This window comes from Danio aesculapii, chromosome 6 (assembly GCF_903798145.1).
Source record: "Danio aesculapii chromosome 6, fDanAes4.1, whole genome shotgun sequence".
NCBI classification, from domain to species: domain Eukaryota; kingdom Metazoa; phylum Chordata; class Actinopteri; order Cypriniformes; family Danionidae; genus Danio; species Danio aesculapii.
Window position 1 is genome coordinate 33,934,973 of NC_079440.1, and position 25,534 is coordinate 33,960,506.

Here is a 25,534-nt window from a genome sequence, read left to right on the forward strand (position 1 = left end):
GAACAATCTGAACAGCTATGCAAAAAAAAAAAAATCAGACTAACTAAGCCTTTGAGTCTACCTTCAAGCCAGGGATGGCTATGCGTTTCTGAGATGGGGGTGTAAGTGTGTGTTTGAGTCTACCTTGAGGCTGGGGATGTGTTTCTGAGATGGACAAAAGAGACAATACCTTTTACACCTGACATTTAAAAGTGTTTCTTTTGTCCACTTTCAACCACTTCTCTGATGAGGGTCGGTCAGCTTTCACAGTACTATATTGAAAAATGATGCCCACTGACCGACCCTCATCAGAGAAGTGGTTGAAAGTGGACAAAAGAAACACTTTTAATATATATATTAAATATAATATATAATATAGCACAAAATCAATTACATGCATCATGAATAGGCTACTTCATGGATTGATAAATGAACATATGATTGATTGATTGATTTTATTACCGATCAAATCCTGACAATCAGGACAAGGCAAAGAATCAGGAATTGATCACAAAAAAGATTGATGATTCAACTAATGCAACATCATCCAAAGTTTGAGGCTTAAATCACATCCCTGAACGTTGCTTTCAATAAAATAAAATTATCCAAGGCACATTAAATAACCATGAAAAAACATTTAGCTTGTCTATCTTATGAAAAACACTAGTTGATGCTGCATGAGAGCTGCTGTGTGAAGTAAATAAAACAACCATAACCTATTCCAAAAGTTGAAACATAAGGGCACTGGCAAGAAAGCACCAATAGAAAACCTAAGATTATCAATGACAAACTAAAGGAATGAGTTCAACAGGAGGAAAGAAGGCAGTCTTTAGCAGCTGTTCAAAAGCATTTGACCACATGTGCATTTACACTAAAGAGCAATCTGCTCAGATGCCGTTTCCACCACCTCTGGATGCATCCAAAAGTGGACACAAATGTTTTTACACCTGTACTTAGCATTGTCCTCTTGTAACTGGGTCAATGAAAACACATCTTAATAGCAGGTGTGAACAGGGTCTCCGAGATGGCCAGTAATTGTGTGTACCTTCAGGCCAGGGTTGGCTATAAGTCTTGTGTTGTCGCTCAGGTAAGCAGTGTAGTGCTCCACCATACGCTTGGTCTCTGGTTGACTCAAATGCTCATAGGGAGAGGAGAAACTACCAGCGGACAACATCACCGTAGGGCTCTCTGAGGAAGAGGGGAAAAAAATGAGAGAGAATCAGTTCTGCTGTTGAATTACTGCACATCAGACCTAAACTGAACCATTATTAAAGGTATATTTCTTCCCCAAAAAAATAAAATTCTGTCATTGTTTACTATTACTCCACTTGTTTCAAACCAGTATGAGTTTCATTGTTCTCTTGAACATGATAGAATATATTTTAAAGTTTGTATCCAGGCATTTAATGATAGCCTTTGACCTTCACAGTATTTTGTCTCTTCTATTAGAAGTCAGTGGTGTTTGGTTACCATTGTTTTCTGAATATTTTATTTTTTTCAACAGAAGAAATATACTCACAGTTAGTAAGAGAATGAAATGAAATTAAATTAAATTAACTTGCATAAATATAAAAGAAATTACTTGTTTATTCATCAAAAATGCATTAAAATGATCAAAAGTAACAGTTAACACTTGCTACAGTTACTAAAATTAAAAGAAAAAAAATGTTTTATATATTTTTATTTAAATATGTTATTCTATTCCAAGATGTTAATATTTATAGTTTTTGAAAAAATAAAATGCTCCATTACTAAGATGTCTTTTAAAAACAAACAAAAAACTTACTGACCACAAACTTTTAACCGTAGTTTTTATATTTATGTGTGTAAAGACCATCATTACCATGGACTTAAAAGTAACAATTATTTTGTTTACTGCTGACCTTCATATTACCATTTTTGGGTTTTGCTAGTAAAATCTTGTTCTTGAGCAAGAACGTGAAAGACGTCTGGATCTGATTTTAAAATAAATTCTTTAAACAATTTCTCATGCCATTTACCAAAAAAGCTAATACTTTTGCGACTACCATGTATGAGCACTTATTAATTAGTATTAATATTATGATTTTTAAAAGAGTAAAGACTATTATATGAAATATTAATGTTTTGTCTTTTCTTACCGACTGTAGCGAGCTGTTTAAAGTGAAGGCAGGAGCTGGGCTGCCCCAGCAGATCCAGGCGGTGGTAGAGGAGTTTGCTGCTGGGGGCTGTGTTCAGATTTTTCAGCTGCTTCACCGGGATCTCCGGCTGAACATAAACTATGCAGAGGATAAACGAAGTGTCCTGAACCTGGGAATTAGAGATCCAGTAAAATTAGCATAAATAACAACAAGAACAGTTCTTCTCAAAGCAAATGTATGCAATAAACTGTATACATTAACTTTATGCAATAAACTGTAATACAAAAAAAATAAATAAATAGATCACTGAAACAGTAAAGTACAATTAATTTTCCCTCAGTCAGCTCTAAACTAGTACTTGAGCCAGTATGAAGGAGTTGCATACCAGTTTCCAAGCATAGCTAACATTGTAGGCATCTCGATTGGGATCACGCAGGCGGTTCATGTGCCAAGACAGAGAAGAGTTGACAGGCACAGCAATGACCTGACTCCCCAGAGGCAGACTACCATGAAAAACACAATATATGAGCTTGGCCATCATGAAATTAACACTGCAAAATAGAGCGATCAAGCTCAACTGGAATGAAAACTCACCTGAGGATGTTCTGACGCACAACAGGAAACCCTGGGATGTTCTCATAGTGGATGATGTCTGTATGGAGAGGAGCTTCAGTCATCAGGTAAGGACGGGTGAGTGACGGATGCATGAGAGTGTAGCCTGAAAGATATTTAAAAGGTAATAAAATGATCATACAACCACTATATATATTGATTTTGTAACATATATGCTATTAAATGCTTTTTTTGTGCACCTAATCCATTTCATAACTATTTTAACTTGTCTCTCTGATCTTTAAAATCTCTACTATTTGATAATTTAACTGGAAATAAACAAAGCAAACTAATCTTTTTTTGGCTGTTTGGCCTTTAAAAGATTTCTAGACCTGTAGATTGTCTGCCTTGTTCTGAAACAGGGACTTCATTTGTTGTATTTTCATCTTGGGTACTTTCAAAAGGCAACATGCCAAAACACACCTAAATTAATTTATGCAAGTCAAAAATGTCCCCTCATAGGTAAAACTATACATTTACCCTTGTTATGTTTTTTTATTCGTAGCTGTCAACACACACACACACATACATGGTGAGGTGCGGATCAGAGCATTTGTAGTGTTTGTATATGCCTAAACAAACCAAACTAAGGGGAAACAAATGCTTGAAAAAGAGGGTTCTTCCGCCAAAATTAATTGGGGTTTCCAATTTTCACAGCTGTAAAAGTGCGCATAGCGATTTTAAAATGAAAGCAAACATTCAAAATGTGAATATAATTTGAATATATATATATATATATATATATATATATATACATATATATATATACATACATATATAAAACTGAATATAATTTAATTAGAATAATTGTTATAGTGTAGACTACTGTGTGGTTGCGAATTGTCAAACTGAACATGTTTTATTAGGCCTACTCTAATAAAACTAACCCTAACTGAAAAACAAATGTGGCGAAGTGACAGACAGTTGCAGTCTCTGCTAAAATTAAGTTATGGCAAATTTCTGCTCAGCACAAATGTGCCAGACGGGCACCAGACCTGGTTATAAACCTTGCTAACTGGAATAAAAATAATTCTGCATAGGTTACTTCTGGCTACACCACGGGTTCCAGAAAATAAAGCCCTAAAAATAATGTGCTATTGTTGATGTAAACCACTGTTTTAGAATGAAAACGATCCCCATCCAGACTGCCGTTTTTACACTCTTTGTCCACACTATACAACCTAAAACACATGATACATGACCCTTCACGAGCATGCGCATGGGTATGTGCATATTTTGCTGCCATCCCTACTTGTAACAGTTGAGCAATGTACATATGAGAGGAGCTTTATGAACCAGGAAACGATGCAATAATCCACAACAACAATCAAAAAAGTGATTGTGGCTAGGCCACAACTCTGTTTTCAAAGTCTGTTTTTCAGTCTGTCTATACTGAAACATAAAACTAGCATTTCCAAATGAAAACAAACGTCTTTAACCTTTTCAAAATGTTATGTTTTTAATAGTCAAAAATTCACTAGTAGTGTGGATGACAGGCGTAACAAACAAAAAAGTTAAAACATAAAAAAGGAACTTAAAGAAATGGATTAGTCTAAATAACACCCAACTAACCTCTTTAGACTATTAGCACTTTTTGAAACTTGGGGCCAGTTTGCATTAGAAGACTATACCACCTGGACCAACATGGTTTGCTTTATTTTATGCTTTATTTTATGTTGTTCATTGATTTTATCTCAACATTTGACACCATCATCCCGCAGAAGCTCATCCACAAGCTAAACCAACTGGGACTCAACACCTCCCTGTGTAACTGGCATCTGGACTTTCTAACAGGGAGACTGCAAGCACTCCGAGTCAGCAGCAACATCTTCAGCACCATCATGATTTAATTTAATTCACGTTTATTTACTGTATATAGCGCTTTTACAATGTAGACTGCGTCAAAGCCGCTTAACAGAAGTTCTAGTAAAATCCAGATTCCAGAGTTGAAGTTTAGTTTAGTTCAGTGTGGTTTAAATTTCACTGCTGAAAGACCAAACACCAAAGAGCAAATCCATTGATGTCCAAGTCCTGACCCAAGTTAGCCAGTGTCGAGGAACAAACTTCACCAAATGACGTGAAGGAAAAAAGAAACCAAAATGCTCGACGTCCATCATGGAGAACTGCAGGTGTGAGCACATGATGAACACGGGGACCCACAAGAATGTATGCTGAGCCCCCTTCTCTTCACTATGCTGACTCACGGCTGTATTCCAACATCCAGCACCAACCTCTTCAACAAGTTTGCAGACAACACGACTATGGTCATGGGTCTCATTTACAATAATAACCAGACAACCTAGAGGAGTGAGGGGAGTAGGCTAGCTTCATAGTACAAAATTAACAATCTCCAACTGAATGTGGAGAAACCAAAGGAGATTGTTGTAGACTTTAGGATAGCACACACCCAGCACACTCCACTAACCATCAATGGTGCAGTAGTAGAAAAGGTTAGCAGCACCCTGCGACTGCACATCTCTGTAGACCTGTCATGGAACCACAACACTGCATCACTGACCAGAAAAATCCATCAACGCCTGTACTTTCTCTGCAAAACTGTGGAGAGCATGAGCCCCACCTTCCATCATGTACATCTTCTGCAGTGGTGCCATCAAGAGCATCCTGACCAGCTGCATCGCCGTGTGGTACAGAGCCTGCACCGCGCCATGTCAGAAGACTCTGCAGTACATTGTGAGAACAGCAGAGAGGATCACTGGTGTCTCTCTCACCGCCCTCAAAGACATTTACCACTCCCGTCTTACTCAGAAAGCCGTCCCATCTCACAGCTACTTCAGCCTGCTGCCATCAGGGAGAAGACTACGCAGTCTCCGAGCCAGAACCAGCAGGCTCAAGGACAGTTTCCTCCACCAGGTGGTCAGGAGACTCAACTCCCTCCCAACTCTACCTCCTCTGCTCCCACCCCGGCTACTACAAACATGAATGATACATGAATGTGCTCCACACAGGTTTTTAACATCTCATTTATATACATCATGAACAGCAGCTACGCTAATTATTCTCTTTATTCTCTATTTCCACCTGGGGATACTCATCCCGAGGCCCTCAAACTACACAGCGCCACTGATTTGATCCAAGACCAGCGACGAGAAGGTATGATCCCAAGAAGGATCGAGAAGGATCCCAAGGTTTCCATAATTCTGGACCAGGCCGTATCCAGAGCAGCTGCTGTGGTGGTCATGGAGGAGTGGAGAGCATGAGACTGATTCCTGTGACGCTCCAGGGACAGACGAGTCTTCGCTAAGGTCCAGCATTCTCCAGCCTCCGGCGCCTAGACTGCAACTCTGCACAAGACGTTTGGCCATAGGAGAAATGGTCGTGCCCAACTGAGCCTGGTTTCTCTCAAGGTTTTTTAATTCTTCACTTTCGCCAATTGGTGAAATTTTTTTCCCTCTCCGCTGTCGCCACTGGCTTGCATAGTTCGGGATCTGTAGAGCTGCGCATCGATGGATTTGCCCTTCAGTGTTTGGACTCTCAGTAGTGATTATTAAACCACACTGAACTGAGCTAAACTGAATTGAACTTAAACACTGAAAACTGAACTGACACTGTTTCAATTTACTATGATCTTCTATGTGAAGCTGCTTTGACACAATCTACATTGTGAAAGTGCTATACAATTAAAGGTGAATAGAATTGAACTTATTATTATTTTTCTTTACATATTACATAATTTGCCAAGTTTTCAGAACCCAACACAAATATGAAAGCCTCAAAAACTGAGACTTCCTAGTAAAGAGCATAGCGAGGCAGTGCTTGCACGTCTCTTTGCTGAACAGCTGGAGACAGCAGGTTCCAGTTCATTATCTCAGTCATTACAGCAGTCTGTACACTCTTAGGAACAGATAATCACCCTGATTTTATTACCCAAGTAATATAACACACCCTTTTAGCGCAAAGCAGCCATTTCGAGGAGGCTTATCTAATTGTTTTAATATAAATAAAGTGGAGGTTAAGAGCTTTGTAATTTCAGAGACACTCTGTCCAACTTGGGGAGGTCTTCAAAAAATAAAAAGATGTTATTTAGGATGTGGAAAGTGTAATAAAGAATGTCAAAATACAATATCTGTGAAATCACACACAGCTCTTTCTATACAACAACAAATACTTTCAAGTTTTAAAAAAATGTATCCATATAGCTTTGCCGATTCCGTCTCCAAGAAAATGTTGTGATGTCAGCCATGCAGGCTCAGATCTGGCCAGTGCGGGACAGCTGATTCCCCTAATGGCCTGTTAAAGGTTAATGGCCTTCAGTCCAGTCACTGAAGGTCAGACCTCCCAATTCAGGATGAAGTTAGAAAGTAAGCAAACAGAGTGGAAGCAATTACACTGTGGAACAAATTTGGCTTCCTTGTGGCTACCACGTGGATCTCCACTAAAAACAAACATAAGCCTATCCATCTTGCCTACCTTTATTGTCTATAAGGAATGTATATGAGGCCAGAGAGTCCTGGTAGTAGGTAACGTCCTCCAGTATGTATGCCAGGTTCACATCCACTCCAACTACACCCAGCAACAAGTTACCAAAGTAGCACGGCCGGCTCACGGTCATGATGAAACCTACAAACAGAAACCAAAAAGATTCTTTCAATATAGAGCCATATTATCAAGTCAAACTAAATAAATAGTAATTGATGTAGAAATATTAACAGTGAAGTAGAAGGTATTGTAAAATGAAATAATATATACAGTTGATTTAATAAACCCCCTGAATTATTAGCCCCCTGTTTATTTTTCCCCCAATTTCTGTTTAGCATAGAGAAGATTTTTTCAGCCCAATTCTAAACATAACAGCTTTAATAACTCATTTCTAATAACTGATTTATTTTCTCTTTGCCATGATGAGATTAAATTATATTTTACTAAATATTTTTCAAGACACTTCTAAACAGCCTAAAGTGACATTTAATTAGGTTAACTAGGCACGTTAGGGTAATTAGGCAATTTATTGTAAAATTATGGTTTGTTCAGTACACTATCGGAAAAAATATATCTTAAAGGGGATAATAATTTTGACTAAAAAATGTTTTTTTTTAATTAAAAACTGCTTTTATTCTAGCCGAAATAAAATGAATAAGATTTCTCCAGAAGAAAACATATTATCAGACATACTGTGAAAATTTCCTTGCTCCGTTACACATCATTTGGGAAATATTTACAAAATTTATAAATAAATTAAAAAAAGAATAATAATAATAATAAAAATAAATTATAAAAAAAAAAAAAAAAAAAAAAATCACAGGGGGGCTAATAATTTTAATTTCAACTGTACAAACTTAAAATGAACAATTCTACAGTTACAATTAGTTATGGATATTTCATTGCTTTTACTTACTATTATCATTATCATTATTATTATTGTTAGTAGTAGCAGTAGTAGCAGCAGTCGTCAGGGTTCATACACATTTTTACTACTAAAATGTCATGACTTTTCCATGATTTTTACAAGATTTAAGTAAATTTTCATGACCTAATGTTTTATGCAATGTCTACATATGAGTGATAAAAGAAAAACAATGCACTTATAATGTGAGTATGTGATTGGCCAAGGATAGAAAAGAAGTAATAACAACTAACCTATATTCAAGTATACATATCAAATAATAGTAATAATAATAATAAAAACGTGAATACCAATTTTTTTTTACTAATGTATATTCTATTTATTCTACTTACTAAAGTATGAAATAAACACACATTAATTTAATTTAAATATTTAAGACATGGCAAAAAAATTTAATTATTATAACTTTGAAATTTTAAAAAAATATGAAAGACGAAATCTATACTGAATTATTCATCACAGTTTATCGATCATTATTAAAATTACACTTAAACAATGTGTTTTTCTCCTTCCTGACTATTTGTGATAAAATAAATATATTTGAAGATTTTTGATTAAATCATATCTTTTCCTAATAATGGTTTTAATCATAATTTAGAAAATTAGATAAGAGACATTTATATGAAGCACTAAAAAGAAAGTCATAGTAAAAAATACTGAGCAAATTTGCATCACTTGGAAAAAAGTTGTAAATTCTTCAGAATGACTTCCTGTCTAGCAGCCTCCACATTTGTGATTTTTGGCTTTCCTGTAGTTTACTGTACATAGCATCATGGAAACATTCTGGTACAGAGACATTTCTGCTGAGGTCTTCTAAGTGCATATGGTTTGTCAGAGGGTAACGTTAATGTGCCAGAGCGGAGCTTTTTGCCAAGTTGGAGATCTGAACTTACCGTCTCCCATCTGGTCCGCATAAGGCAAGCTGAAGGTGGCCACGTCGATCATTCGGTTGGGGAGGTTGATGTAGAAGCGGCCCACGGTGGTCTCCAGATTACTGAGCTGGTTCAGAACCATCATACTTCCCTTCACCACGGGCAGTGCAGATCGGTCCTGAACGCCGTACTTCAGGGAATTCTGCTCAGCCAGGTCTCGCAAGAATGCCAGCTCCTTCAGTCCAGTCACTCCATCTGAGGACAATGGCACAGAGCAAATGTAATTAAAACTGATATTTTTACCCAATATCTACATTGACAACTACATACCCATCTCTTCCGAGATCACCTAAACCCCTGTGAACAAAACCAAGACCTCCTTTTCTCTCCCTCACCTCACCACAAGACAACCCAAACCCAAAACATTAGCAATTCTGAATATGCCTCATGCAGGTGAGTGGACTTGACAAACCACCTGTAGAAAACACACCCTTTTTATCTCTCTGACACTTTAAATGATACCTGCACCAGTTTTGCACATTTGCACCAGAGATTCGTATGAACTATGAAGTGTGCTTAACACAGGTGAGTGGGTTTGACAAACCACCTGTAGAAACACCCTTTTCCTCCTAAACAAAATACTCCCCCCTCGTAAGTCTAGCACTTACAGTAATTATCTGAGCACAAACAGCTCCTTATTATACAGCTCCACATAATTAGCACTTCTTGTGTCTATTGCCTCTTCTTGTTGAATCACTGAATGCCTCTTCAATTGTAAATGTCTGCTAAATGACTAAATGTAAATGTACTAGTTGGGTTTTGGAATAAAGCTTATATGTGACTCTGGACCACAAGTCACACCAGTCAACATTTTTCTTGAAATTGAGAACCAGAAAGCAAAATAAATATGTTGTACATTGATGTATGGTTTGATAGAATAAGACAATATTTGGCTAAATATAAATATTTGAACTTTAGAATCTGAAGGGTTCATAAAAATCTAAATATTGAGAAATAAAGATGAAAACTAGCAATGCATATCACTAATCAAATTAGGTTTTAATATACTGACAGTAGGAAATTTATAAAATATCTTCATAGAACATGATCTTATTATCCTAATGATTCTTGGCATAAAAACAACAATTTTGATCCATTCAATGTATTTTTGTCTATTACCATGCTGCATAAGACATGGTTTTATAGTTCATGGTCATATATTAGAGATGCAACGATATAAAAAGTGACCAAAATTATTAAGATTATCAATATTATAAGCATTTTGTTCGGAATTTGCTGAAAATGTTTAAAAATAACTCATTTTTTTCTATTTTGACAAGTTTTGATTATCTGAAAATGAGCGAACAGAAAAACAATAAATGACCACAACAGCAGCACATAATAGCAGAAAAATCCCCAATGTTTCTTGTATCGCCATAGACAATGCCCTCACTTAATTGAAACGCAACGTGTTCATGTGTCTTTTGAATATCATTAAATATACTGAAATTAAAATCAGAGGACTTCAACAGGACTTGAGCGTCTTGTGTGCAAGATATACAGTGTTCAGCATATGCAAGCACACTGCTCACAAATCTCTTTTCAATTTCAAAAGGAAGCTACCCAATATTACATTTGTGCATATACATTAGATCAGTGTTTCCCAACCCTGTTCCTGAAGGCACACCAACAGTGCACATTTTCAACCTCTCCCTAATCAAACACACCTGAATCAACTTATCATAACATCAGAAGAGACTCCAACACCTGAAGTTAATGGGTCAGAAAAGGGAGACATTAAAAATATGTACTGTTGGTGTGCCAGCAGGAACAGGGTTGGGAAACACTGCATTAGATTAGTCAGTACTGAAGCCAAATCTGGAGCTTATCTAACAAAATAATTTATGATAACGGTCCAAAAACTAGTACACCCAAATTTTGTTATAGAAAAATATTAAATACAAATTATAAAAGAGGAAAAATCAAGAGAAGCAAAAAAATGTTAAATTTAGTTGAAATTTTGTAGGTTGTGATTTATTTTTGCAATATTTTGCTTGAATTTAATTGTATTATCTTTCAATTTCTAAATATGTTTGGTGACTAAAATATTATTATAATAAATATATCTGTTTCATAAATCGGTTTTGTTTACATGCACCAAAATACATTGCCTATATTCACTGAGAAATGGAGAATAATATTCATTTTCAAAATGGAGTGTACTCAGTTATGCTCAGCACTGTCCCTCAAGTTTTCAAAATCACAATATTTATAATTACAAATGATAATTCCAACTTGAAACAGGAAAACTAACCATCAGAAATTGTGGTTTATCATGAAGCTGGAAATGCTTCCATCCCAAAATAATATAAACCTCAATCTGTCCGTTAACCACATTATGACAGATATCAACAAGTGTTTTTTTTGGTAAAAATTTTGCTTCTCCAGCCCATTTTTATTGAGCGGAGCAGTAATAGAAAGGCATTCATATCCCACAAGGATTACTTTACCACAGGGCTCAAAAAGAAAATTCACACAATCTATTTCCATGATGAAATGGTAGTTTTGGACGTCTAACAGAAGAAATGGATGTTTGCGCAAGTCAGTCTTTCACCTTTGGAAGAACATTCGATTCTGTTATTGGACTGGACATGAGTTTCAACACTTTGGCCTGTTAATCTGCCACTCTGACAGGTTTTAATATGCGAATATAATACAACATGTCATAAATGAACCAGACTTCAAATAAACAAAGAAATACGAGTAATGTTCTGTGTGTGTGTGCCCTTCAAAGCCTCACAATACCATGTCAAAGTACCCAAACCCCTTTTCCGCACTGCCAAGCTTATCAATCTGAATCATATCTGAGTCATCTAATGCAGGAAAAAAGGCCTTTCTCACTCTTTCATGTCACTGAGTGGCCCTTTGATGCATTGTCGCATTTCTCTTTCTTCTTTTCCATGATCTCCATTTTAATTTTCATGATGTCGAACTAATGTATGCTAATGGCAGGCTAATACATGCGGGGAGAGGAACAGCTGAGGAGAACAATATAATGGAGAGGTTTCTTACGGCGGACATGGAAAACATGCGCAAACAAAGAGCAGAAGAAAGATAAAACAGGGGAGTGTGTTTTTTCTTTTTTGCACCTGCACACAGGTGTTCAGCATGACATAAGAGGCAGTAAAAAGGCGTTTTCTCACCGTTCATGAGAGCGTACGTGAGGATCATGACGGAGTTGTTGAGGTGCCGGTTCTCCTCTTTCACTGCGCTCAGAGTTGCTCTCTTTTCATGCTCAGATGAGTCTCGGGAGGTGATGCCCGACGACAGGTAGATTATCATCATGTCTGTGTCTATGATGGGGAGAATGATTAATCAGCAGATATATAGATTCTGATGAGCAACCTAGAGGCTTTAGATCATACACACACTTTGTGGGATCGGTTCGTTTAAGGACAAATCATATTCAAGTCTTAAACCTTCTGCACAGTGTACACTTATCAACAGCATTTGAGATGTTTGTCAACATTCATACCCATGCAATTTTCACTGGGGTTGAGCAAAGGGAATGTGCAAAGCTCCCTGACATTAGATGGAGGTTTTTGAAAAACAGAAATATCGTAAGGTACACAAGGTGGTGCTGCGCAACATTACGATTCTGACACAGAAGTTGTAGTCACCCTCTCTTTTTCCATGTGTATTTTCAGCACAAATATGACGCTTTTATGCCTGTTACACATTGGTGAAATCACATGTGATAATAGTCTTTACAAGTGCAAGAACAAGTGTTAACGTGTAGTGGAAGTCAGAATTATTAGCCCACCTATGATTTTTTTTTAAATATTTCCCAAATTATGTTTAAGAGAGCAAGGAAATTTTCTAATAATATTTCTGATAATATTTTTTCTTCTGTAGAAAGCCTTATTTGTTTTATTTCGGCTAGAATAAAAGCAATTTTAATTTTTTAAAAGCCATTTTAAGGTCAAAATTAATAGCCCCTTTAAGCTACATATTTCTTGATAGTCTACAAAAACAAACCATCATTATACAATGACTTGCCTAATTACCATAACCTGCCTGATTAACCTAATTAACCTAGTTAAGCCTTTAAATGTCACTTTAAGCTGTATAGAAGTGTTCTGAAAAATATCTAGTAAAATATTATTTACTGTCATCATGGCGAACATAAAATAAATGAGTTATTAAAACTAGTTTGTTTAGAAATGTGTGGGAAAAAAATAAACCGGGGGGCTAATAATTCAATGGGACTAATACTTCTGACCTCAACTGTACACATTTAATATATTTTTTTCCCATATGTTCTTATCTTTCGGAGGATGCCTGTGTGATTATCAGTCAAAAAAAAAAAATTGCTGGTTGAATAAAAGTACATTTATTTTGCCAAGAGTATGAAGGGCTGCACGATTCTGGCTAAAATGAGAATCACAATTTTTTAAATTTAAAATCAAGATCACGAATTTCTCACGATTGTGTAGATGCAAAATAAAGATTAATATGAGTAAGCTAATATTATTGTTAAGTCTAAAACATAAGGTAAAACAATAATAATATTAAGCCTACAGTATATGTAGGTCTACTGTTGGTTAAAATATTACATTTTGTATGAACTTGTAATGGTGAACTTAAACAGACTTCAATATGTTCTGTTTGTTTATTCACAGTAAAGTGATGCATCACAATACAACTATTCATAATTCTATAGTTGAATCATTATGTTTGAGACGTATGCTTGTCATTTGTCATTGACAACACTATTAGATCATTTTTTTCACTGGTAAAATGAAACATCTGACATTATCAAATTCCCTTTTGCATTATATACAACATTATATAGGCTAGTAAAACTGACTTAATTCTAATGCACAACAATTTGTGTTCGCTATAAAAGAAAAACATATCAAATGCTTGTCGTAATCACTCTAAATAACTCTAAAGTGCGATATGATTATTTAAATGATGTGCGCACTTTCGATTTCACTTTCACTGCTGAGTGCGGCTCATGGCTGCCGTCACTTTAAGAAAAAATAAAATACATGCAAATCACACTTTCCGCACGGCTTCTGAGAAACGATCAAGTTGTGCAACAAACTGAAGGTTATTTACAATATTATTAGCTGTTATTCACAGCCTATGCAACTTCTGTTCACTAAATTAGACTACATTGGTGAGCACGCACGTGTCCTCTCGGTATTAAACATCATCACATTAATACAGAAATGACATTTTGGGGTAAATTATACCTTATAAATAGAGTATGTGACACTTTCAACACCCTTTGGAGGTGTCCATGTTGCTGAGCAATAAATATAAAATGTGAAGACTTGTGCGACCGCCTTTACACTTCTCCCCTGACCTTGAAATAAAAATTATATATATATATATATATATATATATATATATATATATATATATATATATATATATATATATATATATATATATACATAAAAATAAAATGTAAATGCTGTAAACAGTGTATTTATTTAATTATACATTAACTTTTGATTCTCACCACAAATGAATGAAGTTGAGAATGGCAAAAATAAACTGAATTTAGAATAAAACAAATAGTCAAACCTCACATTATTTTAACGTAATATATAAATCAATTAAAAGTTTTATACATTTTTAGTTGTTTCATATTTAAAACTTTTTTTGTAACAGAAGTTGAGCCTTGTGAAAATAAATTATTAAACAGTTTATTCTAACTTTGCAAACTAGTGTGATTTCATTGTGTTTATATAAACAATATGTTATTAACAGGGCTTAATTTGTGCCGGAACACGCCGGATCCGGCACCTCTGAAATCTGATCTGGCACCTCATTTAACTGATCCCCCTCCTCAACTGCCCTCCTCCCACATCCGCTGTTCACTTTCACTCTTTTCCGCGACTCCCCAACCCTCTTCACTTTCGTCCGCGACTTTCGCCCGCTCTCCACTTTCGTGCGCGACACCTCTACATCCTCAGGTAGCATGCCGGATCTGTTACCACGATCTGTTCCGGGACCTCGCCATTCACAAATTAAGCACTGGTTATTAGTCATATATATTAAGAATAATAATACTGGTCACATATATAAAAATATAAAAGTGCTGTCAACGATTAAAAAATGTATAACACAAATTGATTAATCACAAATTAACCATATGTAGAGCGGGTACATACATTTTAACTTGTTATTTTCCCCAAAAAAACTAATTAATTAATATTAACAAGTTAAATTGACAACCTACAACAATAATATTATATTGACAACAAGTTAAATTATACACATAATTACATTTAAAAGGACATTGTTGTTGTTAGTGCTATAATCCTTACTAGTCAGCTGTCTGGTGACGTTGCTTGTGTTCCTCAACAACTGAAAGGCCTTCTGGAAGCCCACTGCATGCTGGGTAGAGCTTTCAGAAGCTTTAATGTTGCTGATGAAGGTGCTCATCTTCCTCTTAGTCTCACTGGTAGCAGGTGAGAGGAAGCTCTTATAGCACTGATCCAGAGAGCAGGAGCGAACAGTATCTGCTATCGTCAACACTGAGATCTGAGTGGGACAAAGAAACTTCAGTCTAAAAAAAAGCAACTGCGATCAATGAAGCGTGCACAATAATGTCACTTCCTTTTTTCCTCATTGAACATGATATATTTTATTTTATTTTAATTTTAAGCAACATTTATGATATTTTGGAACAGTAAACATGTCGGGTAAAATGATTAAAAAAATTATTTACTGACTTCATTAGTTTCAAAAAATACAGATTTCACACTATGTCACTTTCTTACTTTATCATGTTCGTCGATAGAGTTGAGGATGACCAGCGCAGCATCTCGAGCAATCTGGAGCTGGGTTTCGGTGACAGAAGCACCATGGTCTATAATCACCACAATATGCTTGGATTGTGGCCTTACTGCCGCGACGTACACAGGCCTGCAAACACAAAGAGAAACAGATTTTTCAGAATGACTTTTCCTGGACTTTCTTGCCAAGAGTAGTTTGGCGTCATTCCCACTCTCTTCACTACACTGTTTGTGCAAGAGATCCTGCACTCTATTGTGTTGTTTTTGGAAACCCTTTTTCAACTCCGACGCTATGCAAACCTGAAAGTGCAGTGTTCAAAACGAAAGCCATATTGCCTAAATCTCACATACATCCTATGAGCTGTTACATTTTTTTTGGTGCAATCTCTAGCAGTGGGAGGAGAGAGGTTGTGGGAAGGGCAGCAGAAAAGAGCCCATCTTTCAGCACAGACACACAGTGCCCACAACACTGGGTGGTAGATTCCAATGGGGTTTAGTAGGGGCGACCCTGCATTCCAGTGAAGGGCACGGGGCCTATTGTAACTACATAAAACCGAGCTAAAAGGCCTCCCTAGAATGTAATTTACGCCCTGCCACACAAGAAGGCAATCCCAGAGGAGCACATGACAGTGTGAGAGTGGTTAACTTACATTTTTACTTACAAGTTAATCTTCTCATTGGTCTCATAGCTAATCTTCTCGTAGATAAAAGTTGAGGACAGAACTTAAACTACTTGATTCATATGGATTTAATCTTTGATTAATTTACGAAAAAAACTGTCAAGAGTTTGTGTGAACAGACTTTCATTTCATTGTGATTTCTTGACTAACTGCATCTGTTTAATGTTATCATTTTTATTTTAGTTTATTTTTTCATATTTATTTTGTGTTGGTCACTTGTCACTTTATGTACACTGGAAGCTTCTGTAGCCAAAACAAATTCCTTGTGTGTGTGAAGCACACTTCGCATTAAAACTGATTCTGATTCTGATTCAAGGGACATGCATCTTTCAGATATGATTAAAACAATTCTTATGGTTTAATGGATATGGAACAAGAGGAGGATAAAAAAATAACAGTTATCATTTTGGAAAGATGAAAACTTTTAAAAACTTCTGGGTGAAATGTCGTAAGTGGACTTATTTAGAATAATATCCAGTTAAATAGAACATAATGGATTAAATCCTAGAATGTTATTATCAAATTATGCTAACTCAAGACCAATAAGAAATTTATGTTGCCCAATATACTGGCAGCCATATCAGTATTGGCCATTATAGGGTTATTTTTTATGTTGTTGTTATTATCACCCCAATAAATGACGGATTTGTATTTTTCCTTTAAATCAGTAATCGGTTTCCAAATATAGAGTTATGTTATGGCTATTTACCAAAATTTCTAAACAGATTTCATTCCTAAAATAATGTAAACATCCTAAATAAATTATTTGGTAACACTTTAGATGGTTTATTTGAGTAATAGTAGACTGTCTGCTTAATATCTGTAGATACAGCTACTTTAACTGACATTTAACTGAATATAAGAAACTTTACAAGTACAACTTACACTCATCCAAATAAAACCCTAACACCAACCTAACAGTGTACTTATTATCTAGTGAGAATTAATTGGTATGTGGATGCAATGTAACTTAGATTCAACAAACAGACCATCAAAATGAAGTGTTACCAATTATTTTACGTAGACTGCTAACAAATATAAATGACGTATGATGTTAAATTAAGTGTTTAGGATTTTTTAAATTAAAAAAAGGAAAGCCAAAATATTACACTAATACAGTGACAACCACAGTGCATCTTTAGTTTCACTATCTTGTTGTCATTAGTGAAAAATTAAAAACCTGTCTGTTTGTGTTTGTTGGTGTGATAGATAAAGATTTTTGTACCTGCTCCTGTGCTCAAATGTGCCCTTGCAGTGGAACTTGTGAGCAGGAAACAGAGTGAAAATACCCTCCTCTGAGCTGAAGTACTGCCACTTGATCCCTGGATTGGACTTCAGGTTGTCTGCCAGCACTAGAGTAAATGAGAAAGCAAGAACTCTTTGAAAAGTTTGAAAGTGTTTTGTTTCTTTCAGGGGTCTTACTGGAAATACAGTGTGTAAAAATATAAAAAGAATAAATAATAATAAAATAAATAAATATAATAAAATAATGAAATATAAATCCTGCAAAAACAATCATCCATAACCAATTTAATGCGCCTGGATCTATATGAATTGTGTGTGCACTTGAAGTAGGCAGCTGTAGGCTTGGTGTCAGCTGAACAGGCCCCAGCTGTGTGAAGGCCGGAGCCCAGACAGGCTGATCCTTTCCAAACACTCGAGCAGCACAGTGATCCCCACTCTGCAGCCATCAATTCAAGCGTTTATTTACTTAACAGGAGTCGGGAAGTGCAGGAAAGTGGGGGAAAGAACAAGAAAAGATGAAGAAATACAACTGAAGGAGTAGTAGTTTAGGCATTTAAAAGAAGATTAGATTGATATCATGTATGATTCAAGATTGTTTGGATATTATAACAACAACTATTTTAAATCAAATTTTGACTTGATTTTGACTTGTATATGGAGGGTTAATGATGGCAAAAATTTCACAATAAGTTGAGGAACAAGAACAGTCACATTTAATAATATAAAATAATATAATATAATATAATATAATATAATATAATATAATATAATATAATATAATATAATATAATATAATATAATATATAATAATATATAATAATAATATAATATAATATAATATAATATAATATAATATAATATAATATAATATAATATAATATAAAAGATATATTATGTCCCACAGACACACAGAGACCAGCATTTGACCAAAATAAAAATAGCCAATCAAACTGCGATAGAATTCTGCAGAGGAAGAAAAATGGATGTTAAGCACAATCACGCATCCCAACAACAAATTAGCCATCAATCTGCACCCAATGTGTAAACATGAACTTTGCAGCATGTCGACAGCTTTAGAAATCATGCACGTCACCCTAGAAAGCTTAATTCCCCATCCACTATTTAGAGAAGCAGAAGAGCAGTCATGATGTGGCATTCCATCCTTTACTCTATCCCATCATTCCACCACCAGTGTCGGGGAAAGTTACTTCAGAAAGTAAGGCATTACAATATTGAGTTACTCCCCCAAAAAGTAACTACTTGCGTTACTTAGTTAGTTTTTATAGTAAGTAATGTGCTATGTTACTTTTGACCTGGCTGAGGCTTGATCTCTTTCAGACTTGTTTTCTTTTCTTTCTTTTTTTAATAGAGGAGCTCTGCAATTAACAACGCACTGTATAACCTTTATTTACCTTAAAAAAAACACATCAAAAAAATATATTTTGGGATAATGTTAACTGAGAACTTCCTGACCCCAGAGTTATGTACAGCCGTATATACAGATTAAATTTAAAGCAATGTGTTTGCTACTTGTGTACTTTTTGTCTTTAGTAAAATCCCTGTCCATTGAGACAATCCCTTTTTTCTTTTCTTCAATGCCTTCAAAATAATGAACACATTGTCTCATTGATGCGTGATTCATTGCGACTACTTTTAATTCTGCAATTTATTCTTTAAAAGCCAATTAATTAAACTAAAAAGTAACCCCTGTTACATTTTCAAAAAAGTAGCTCAAATGTTATTACTTATTTATTAAAAGTAATGTGTTTACTGTACTTGTTATTTAGAAAAGTAATAATAATATGTAATATTACCCCAACACTGTCCACCAATATGTATCTTCTTCTATACAAAATAGTCCCTTTCTTGTGTTATTTTTAATTTTAAAAAAATCTTTAGATAGCATCTTTTTTTATTTAAGACGCCTCAACAAAAGATTCTTTGGTTATTATCACCTTCAGAAGAACTGCATTTATTTTATATTTCGAAACCAAATGAATTATGATGTAATAAATGTCTTTACTGTCATTTTTGTTAAATGTAGCATATTTGCTGATGCATATATTACATATATGTACTTAATCGTATTAATTTATTGTACATATATTAAAAATACATATATTATATAATTAAATACATTCATTTTACATATGGCTATAAATGAGTTTGGCCACAGCTCTTTAGGAGAGTCAGGAGAACTATATACATTTCTGGGAAACAAACAGATTGAGAAATGAAGAGGAGTAGAGGGTGAAACAAAGGACACTAAGAGGGGAAATGTTGTGAAATACGAACCACCCTTAAAATCTAAATCAAAGGCTTCACATCGCACTCAAACTCCACGCCATATCTCTGTGCTTGATCGCTCCATTCTCGAGGCTTTCCTCCATCTAAACGGTTTCTTCTTTTTCTCCTCATTTCATCAATGTTTAGACTAGCAGGGATCAAACGTGACTGGTGACTGCCTGCATGGTTAGCAGGGTCAGTATTCAATGACAAATGGAGCAAGAGTGGTAACATGAACTCCTGATGACTGCCTTACATAAATAAGTATCTGAATGAAGATGAATTGGGATAATCTATTCTGGACTAAGAATGAGTGTGTGAGGCCAGAAAGAGGGAGAATCTGAACCAAGAAGAAGTAAAATTAAACACATCTGTGTTTAGCGCTACACCCGAGAATGTTCTGTGCTGTTACATTGTCATTTCTCACACATTTAATGACAAAACAAACCCATTGAAAATACGCGCCTCAGAATATATTTTTGTGAAACTGCAAATATTCACTTTTTAAATATTCAACCTGCGGTCTGTGTGGGTTCTAACGCCCCAGTATATTGATGGGGACTATATTGATGAGTGCCGTCATTCGGATCAGATGTTAAAGCGAGGTCCTGACTTTCTGTGGTCATTTTCAGGATGTCCTTCGAAAAATTGTAGGGGTTTAACCCTGGCTTCCTGGCCAAATTTGCCCGCTGGCCTCCATCATGGCCTCCTAACCATCCCCATATCATAATTGGCTTCCTCACTCTGTCTCCTCTCCACTAATCAGCTGATGTGTGGTGTACGGTCTGGTGCAATATTGCTGCCGTCGTGTCACCCAGGTGAATGCTGCACACTGGTGGTGGATAAGGGAGATTCCCTCATTGTGTAAAACACTTTGATTGTCTAGAATAAGCACTATATAAATGTAAAGAATTATTATTTTTATTATTATCACCTTTTTGGTAAAATAGCCTATAAATCTATATTTAGGCTACATTAGACCAACCGCGAATGCCTGTGACTTATACTACTATTATTCTCACAAACAGGGGAGAAGGCTTTTTCGCGGCACTGAATATGCTTTTTTGAAATGCATATCTAAAGTAAAGTTATGTTTTTGCCAACAGAAAGTTATGTTTTAGTGCTTGGCAACAGAGCCTCATATACTTAGTCACAGGGAAAAGTAGCAGAAACTGAAATGCATCCGGTCATTTTGACTGCTATGGTAGTTCTAGGTAGAAATAATCAGGACTCTTTTAGACTGAATCTTTATAGGGACTACTTTTCTAGTATTTTTGGTTTTTTGGCCACTGTTGACTTCTGTCTTGCATAGTTGCTGAAAGACTGAAAGACTAAAATAAATTTTAGAATTTGAACTAAATTAAGCTAGATGATGTCATTACCACCTTCTTTAGAGCTGAATCACCCCTGGATTCTGGTAATGAACTGATATAAATAAAAAATGACTCTGAATTGTCCTGATAGTTGAGTTTCAGAACACAGGTGTGGTCAAAATGTTCAGTTGTAATAAATTGCATCTTGGTCAGAATATTTTCTTTTTTAGTATGTAATTAAAAAAACAGGGGGCTTTCCGGTTTCAAAAACTCTGATCTTTCTGATTAGACGAGGTAATGTTGACACTGTCTCTGTGTTTAAAGTGATAAAACATACACTTCCTGATTGCTGAGGTAGAGCAGATATAAAGGGGAAAAGAGCACAGAGGTACAAAGGGGGGATGGGGGGGTGGAATAAAAACAGAGAGATGAGAGGAGAGAAAATAAAGTACTTCCACACACAAATGAGCGAGGTCACGTATTCGACAGCCTTGCTCATTTTTGTTGCACTCAAAAGGAGAATAAAAATTCTTTGAAGATTTGACGTCAGAAAAGCAATATTGTTCTTTGCAAATGGTTGCCATGGAAGCAGGATATGTGAAAATTGGCTTTGGGTTTTTGAAGCTTAGACAATGTGTGTGTGCGTGTGTGTGTGTGTGTGTGTGTGTGTGTGTGTGTGTGTGTGTGTGTGTGTGTGTGTGTGTGCGTTACACACCAGAGTTGAGGTCTCTTCCTGGGTTGAAAGCTCTGCTATTGACAGTAGGGGAGAGACGATCACAGCTGATGGTCTTGGAAACATTGGCATTAAAATTACCGTCAAACCTGAAAGCAAAGAGAAGACAAAATATCAACCGGCGATAATTATCAAGTGACACTTCACTGGCCAGCGTTCAGTTTGTTCAAGACCTCAGTTGTGAAGAAAAACGAAGCTGAAGTGTTTTCTAATGCTATAATAACAGCGTTTGCAGTTGTGTGGTAAACCCCCCTGAGGAAAAGTGCATCGATATCTATTTCTACCAGCCGCACTGCACTTCTGCTGTAGATGAAAGAGGAAGATGGAGGGATGCAGACCGAGGGGAAAGGAGGGCACGGAGAAGAGCAGATGGGAGAACCTTTTGATTTTATTCATGACATCCAACACTTTTAGGCAGACGAGCAGAGGCACATTTATACTTATAAAGTGGAGTATATAAATTGAACTGGAGAAAAATTGTGCAACCACTCACGCACATTTTTAGTAAGGAATCATTATGTTAAAAATGTTAGTGGGACACTTAAAACATTGCGAAATATTTCTAATTAAAATAAATGTGGTTTTCTTGACATTTTTATTAGTCAAAGAATCCCACAAAATATGTGACATTAAAGAGAAAAGTTCACCCAAAAAAGAAAATTCTGTTAAAGGTCATGTGAAGTGCTTTGAAATGTGCATTTTTTATTCGATGTTTGACGTAATGTCAACTGAAAAATGAAGAGAGGGTGAGACAGAGTTGCTCCTCCCCTTAAAAACACTCAATAGTGTTTGGTTTTTATTACAGCTATGCCAGTGAGAGTGGTTGAGATCAAGCGCATCAAATGAAAAGCAAATGAGAAGCCTATTGAAGAGGGCAGGTCATGTCAGATACTAGAGAGCATTTGATTGGTAAAGAGTCGATGAGAAATCGAAGTATGAGGTGACGTGAAAAAAAAAAAACGTTGATCAATTTAGGAAGAAGTGACAAACTGCAAGTTTTTGACGTTTATATCAGTTTCATTTGTTCTAAACACGAATTTTGTCACTGTTTTGGAGCACACTAGCTATTAGATATCCTTAAAAATAACAGACTGAAACTAAACTACTTTTTTTTACACTGGACCCTAATTGAATCTGTATATTTCATTATTTTTAATGTTTTTATTTTTATGCTTGTCCACAGAAATTCAAGCACTAACCCCTGTTCAACTCACTCACTCACAGAAACACATGCTCTGTTGCATGAAAATGCAAGACAAATGGAAACAATATATGTTCTTATGGTGACATTTAGACTACCGCATTTTTAGAGTTACATAATTACACCTGGTATCCACAATATCCTGCCAAACATTTCTGGAGCATTTTGAAAATGCTGAAGGCCCTGTTTTAATTTGGAAACACTGGTTCCAATATGGACAAAATAAAACACAGCCTTTTGAAAAAGGAGACATGGCTATTTACAAGGCTGTCCACTCTGTGACTGGTCTGCTGGACTATTGTGTATCATGTTCCCTCTCTCTCCAACCCCTCTCTTTTGACTCAACCAGTAGAATAGTAAAACAGTAGTAGTAAAATATGCGCATGCCCAGTGAAGGTAATTGGTCATGTAGTATGCGTTATAGAGTTTAAAGTGTGGACGGAGTTTTTTTTTTTTTCTGAAACGCAATTAAACTGCCAGTCTGGACAAGAAGCAGTTTTATTCATATTATATACTATGAAAATTTATCAAATCAGACTACCTAAATCCAGACTGGTGCAGACTTTGTGCAACCAATGTTGAGTTTTCCAGACTTTTCCAAATTGGAACACAATTCTGTGCAAAATCCATGTAGTGTATTTCAGCCATCAATTAGACACTAGCTATTAGGGCTGCACAATATATCACTTCAGCATTATATCACATCTGTGAATAGTCACAACGCAGGATCTGCAATGTTGAATCTGGATTATAGTTGAGTAGGAGTTAAAACACACATGGTTGTGGAGTAATTGCTAAATTTGCCGGGGCGACGCAGTGGCGCAGTAGGTAGTGCTGTCGCCTCACAGCAAGAAGGTCACTGGTTCGAGCCTTGGCTGGGTCAGTTGGCGTTTCTGTGTGGAGTCTGCATGTTCTCCCTGCGTGAGCATTGGTTTCTTCCGGGTGCTCCGGTTTCCCCCACAGTCCAAAGACATGTGGTACAGGTGAATTGGGTAGGCTAAAATTGACCGTAGTGTATGAGTGTGTGTGGATGTTTCCCAGAGATGGGTTGCGGCTGGAAGGGCATCCGCTGCGTAAAACAAATGCTGGATAAGTTGGCGGTTCATTCCGCTGTGGCGACCCCAGATTAATAAAGAGACTAACCCGACTAACGAATGAATGTATCATATGCATGTGCTTTGTGCATGTTTTGTTTGCATTCAGGTACAGGAAATTAACGTTTTAGTAACTTTAACAAACATTAACTGTGTTTATGTGCAGTATATATGCAATGAAGATTATACAGTGTTATTTATTTTACATTTAGTTATTCAATTTGTGTGCCTGAATACTGTTAGAGAAGGCATTTATTTCATTTGTAACTGCTTTACTATATTTATCATTGCTTATGATGTGGTTTTATACGCTTCATCATCCAAAATTGTCCTAAAATTATTCATTCTTTCTTATCAAATAGAGCTATTTATTTCATCTGTCAAAATCATACTCAATATCGCAATATGTATCGGAGAAAAATAAAATGTCGCAATGTCAGTTTTTTCCAATAACGTGCAGCCCTATTAGCTATGTTTCCACCCAAAAAGTGACAAATTTACTGTGTCCGTTCAATTTATTTTAAGAGAACAAAAGTGTCACTTATTGGAAAAATTCTGTGATATACAAACAATGAAAACCAGCATTTCTGCACGACGAGAAACCGCAAGTTCCTTAACATAGCAGAAAATGAACAAATTTGTTCATATTATCTTTCATCTAGAGACCTGATGCTTATGAAAGTGATTAGATTATTCAATAAAGTAACTATAAAAATTAATTTTCGCTCAGCTCTTTGCAAAATTATAATAAAAAAATGGAGTGAGATGAGAGCAGCTCTTCGGTTAGTCCAGATATCTAATCACACCAACCCTTTTTTGATGCATGCATTTCCATCATTTCACATCAGACAAACAGATCATCCTACTCAGTTGTGTGCTCAGTTTTTCATACAAATTATTTGAATGAATGTGTATCTTGGCACTTAAATCCAGAGCATTTTCATATAAATTCCTAAAATGCGCAACAAAATGTGTGGATGGAAACATAGCTTTTGACAGAATTGATTAAATGGCATGAAGCATAAAAAAATAGATGTGTAATCAGCAAACACATCTACTCAGTATGTGCTACAAAAAATGACATTTCATAGGCAACCCATTCAGCTGCTGTTTCAGGTCTGTGCCTGCACTAATCGAGCACTGATCTCAGCAGCATCTCCAGAGATCTTGCACCGCCACACGCTCTTTCATCTCCCTCAGGACTCCACAAAAAACACTGCCT

General features: G+C 35.9%; 1 protein-coding gene across 1 annotated transcript in view; it reads right to left on the reverse strand.

Annotated features, from left to right (window-relative positions):
- The window catches only part of cachd1 (cache domain containing 1), a 137,124-nt gene that overhangs the window by 34,537 nt on the left and 77,053 nt on the right, over positions 1-25,534 (reverse strand). The window contains exons 4-14 of the mRNA XM_056460039.1: positions 22,000-22,106; positions 17,666-17,792; positions 15,746-15,890; positions 15,290-15,506; positions 12,149-12,298; positions 8,967-9,200; positions 7,140-7,289; positions 2,694-2,817; positions 2,485-2,602; positions 2,100-2,268; positions 1,025-1,167 (exon numbers count right to left, since the gene is read on the reverse strand). Of these exons, the coding sequence (XP_056316014.1) occupies positions 1,025-1,167; positions 2,100-2,268; positions 2,485-2,602; positions 2,694-2,817; positions 7,140-7,289; positions 8,967-9,200; positions 12,149-12,298; positions 15,290-15,506; positions 15,746-15,890; positions 17,666-17,792; positions 22,000-22,106 (1,684 nt within the window). The remainder of the gene's footprint in view (positions 1-1,024; positions 1,168-2,099; positions 2,269-2,484; positions 2,603-2,693; positions 2,818-7,139; positions 7,290-8,966; positions 9,201-12,148; positions 12,299-15,289; positions 15,507-15,745; positions 15,891-17,665; positions 17,793-21,999; positions 22,107-25,534) is intronic.